This window comes from Arachis ipaensis, chromosome B05 (genome assembly GCF_000816755.2).
Source record: "Arachis ipaensis cultivar K30076 chromosome B05, Araip1.1, whole genome shotgun sequence".
Lineage (NCBI taxonomy): Eukaryota > Viridiplantae > Streptophyta > Magnoliopsida > Fabales > Fabaceae > Arachis > Arachis ipaensis.
This window is the reverse complement of record NC_029789.2, coordinates 119,880,543-119,883,248: the sequence shown is the minus strand read 5'-3', so window position 1 is coordinate 119,883,248 and position 2,706 is coordinate 119,880,543. Positions and strand designations below refer to the sequence as shown.

General features: G+C 35.4%; 1 protein-coding gene across 3 annotated transcripts in view; it reads right to left on the bottom strand.

Annotated features, from left to right (window-relative positions):
- The window catches only part of LOC107643929 (cullin-1), a 6,134-nt gene extending 4,029 nt beyond the window's left edge, over positions 1-2,105 (bottom strand). Inside the window, exons 1-7 of one of the 3 annotated variants that reach the window (XM_016347687.2) lie at positions 1,948-2,105; positions 1,411-1,546; positions 1,159-1,258; positions 866-1,051; positions 692-739; positions 408-611; positions 247-324 (exon numbers count right to left, since the gene is read on the bottom strand). In XM_016347687.2, the coding sequence (XP_016203173.1) occupies positions 247-324; positions 408-611; positions 692-739; positions 866-1,051; positions 1,159-1,258; positions 1,411-1,541 (747 nt within the window). In that variant the 5' untranslated portion in view covers positions 1,542-1,546; positions 1,948-2,105. Of the gene's footprint in view, positions 1-246; positions 325-407; positions 612-691; positions 740-865; positions 1,052-1,158; positions 1,259-1,410; positions 1,547-1,947 lie in introns of those variants that run through there. The other 2 variants (XM_016347688.2, XM_021124346.1) reach the window with 2 other exon arrangements.

Genomic DNA, 2,706 nt, shown 5'->3' with positions numbered 1-2,706 from the left:
GTAGAAAAAAAGGAAAAAAAACAAACAAACAAAAAAAAAAAACCCCCCCCCCCCCCCAAAACCTAAGTGTAATCCACTTATCAATAAGGTGTATATCTGCCATTAGACAATAATATTTATCACTGTCCACCACAATTGACCAATGGCAATCATAAATGTATATTCCAAAGAATTTGGCAGGGATTTAAGCATTTCTAATCATCCAATAATTTTAAGAAAATAAAAATATTAAAGATTTATCCCAACCTCTACCAATTTCTGCTCAGTGCTGGAGTGCAAGTAATGAGTCACTCTTTCTCTCTCCCTTCTCAAGCAGTCCTCAGCCTATAAAATGACAAGAGAAATTAGCTCTATCAATTGATATAACACAGCAATTTCAACCATCGAGGTGATGCAGACATACTTGCCTTTAGCATATAATCTGGACAAGAGTCAACCTCAATCCAGTTTGTAGCCTTACTTTTGTAGTAATCAGCAGTATCCTCAAGCATCTGAACTTCAAAATCCTGCTCATATTGATCCATTTCACCCATACCAATCTCAACAAATATATCAAGAACATTTTTCAGCAATGATCTATCAATCTGTTCGCCCTCACGCTCTTTGTCAATCTGCAACAGAAGCCATGGTTACTCTAGCAGCCATCGCTGAAAAGAAAATATATCATCACAACGTGCAATGATAAACTTACAAGAGCGATCACAGCTTTCCTTGCATTAGCTCGTACCTCCATATAAACCTGTAATAAACACAACCGGATTTATACAGAATAAATTCAGCTATATATAAGATATTATTAGAGTAATGTTTGAAAAGAAAGTCATCAACAAGATTACAAGAAAGTTAGAGAAGAATGACAACTGACCAGATCACGGAAGCAGGTAAGGCCAACAGCATTGAGTGGTGGCAGGGAGCGTCGAGCAATGAAGTACCGATCAAGATAATGAAAGAAGCGTGAAAGCCACCTCACCATGACCTTGTGATTTATCCACCTTTGGACAAGCTCCCTCAGCATAAATTCATCATGCTTCTCCCTTAGAGATGGCAAAACCTAAAAACCAAACATGTTAACTTCCATACTCGGTATGTTATACACTATAAAGGCATATAAAGAAGAGGCTGCAGGAATAAAGTGGAGAAACATCAACAGTGGACTACCGTAGACTCTATGTAGTCATCAAAAGCCTCCTTGTATTTATCATAAAGCTGTTGTGAAAAATCATTCGGTGGCTTCTGAGTACACATATTATAAATAGTCCTGCAAAGGTTTAGGTAAAGAAAAACATATCAACATCCAAAACCAAGCATTCATAGGTGATAATACAATAAACTACAAGACCAATGTCAGCAACAATAACAACTCAATCCAAGAAGCCAAGAAGAAAAAAGAGAAGGTGTGAAATAGAATACGTGTAAAGCATCATGTATTCCTCTGAGCTGAAAGGAGGTTCTGGCAATCCTTCAAGAATTTTCTTCAACTTAGTAATCCCCTTCTGCATATAGTCCCAACCTTGTTCCAAATCAATAGTCTTCCGCTCCATGATGGCTGCAGAAACAACACCATAATCAAAATAGAAACTACCAGAATAAAAGCTACTGCACGAGATGCCACATCAGCACATTCATGTAAAACGAATGCGGATTACAAGGATAACCATATAAAGCTAAACAAACCCTTGATCGCATGAATTTCATTAACCAATGCACAAAGCTACAAACCAACACTAAACCCTAGCACAGAGGAATCAAACAGGGTTTCGGAACACTGCTCGACATAATACAAGAGTTTCAAATCATCATACGCAGATAGCATATAAATAAACCCCATATATAAAAACAGAGAGAGAGAGAGAGAGAGAGAGAGAGAGTGATGATCGAATTGAAAACAAGCAAGAAAAGGATAAGCCATGAAATTTTCATGGAGAAATCGAAGATAAGAATACAAACCCTAACCCGATGGAGCAGCAAGAACACGATCTGGTGGAGTGTTCTTTTCTTTCTTGTGTTTTAAGAGCAAAAAGATTTCAGCAAGAACGAGCTGATGAAGTGATGAATGACGGACGAGTGAAAAGAATTATTATAATCCTTATTACTTATATAGTGTTTTTCTTTTCAAAAATATATTGATGTGAGTAAAAAACTAAATTCAATAAAAATATTTATCAGGATTCCTATTTGTTATTACTTAGTGGTAAGTGGTAACAAAACGCAACAAGGAGGGCGGTGCCACGAAAGATCAGAGTGAGGTAAAGTAGAAGGTGAAAGAAGCCGTGGCTCCCAAGTCCCGAGCGCCCGGTACGTGGTAACAATCAACAAAGCTTCAAAATTTTTCAGTCTCTAAACCTGCTCACCACTCAGTCCTTAACAAGTCAACATATCTGAACAGGTTTTAAAACTTTCTTTGTAAGAACAAAATTTCCATTCATAAAAAAGCAAAACGCTCGCAAATAACATAAAGATTTAGGTCCATTTTGGATTAGTTTTGAAAAAATATTTATTTTTTTATCTTTTTAAAAATATCTTTTTCAACCGATAAAAGACTTGTTCAAGCGCCATTCAATTGATAAAAAAATATCTTTTTTCAATAAAAATGATCTTTTTTTATTTTTTATTGTGTTTGGTAAATTTTTAATAGTAAAAAATAAGTACTAAAAAAATTAATAAAACATCTTTTTCGAAAAGTTACAATTTACATCTTTTTTTAAA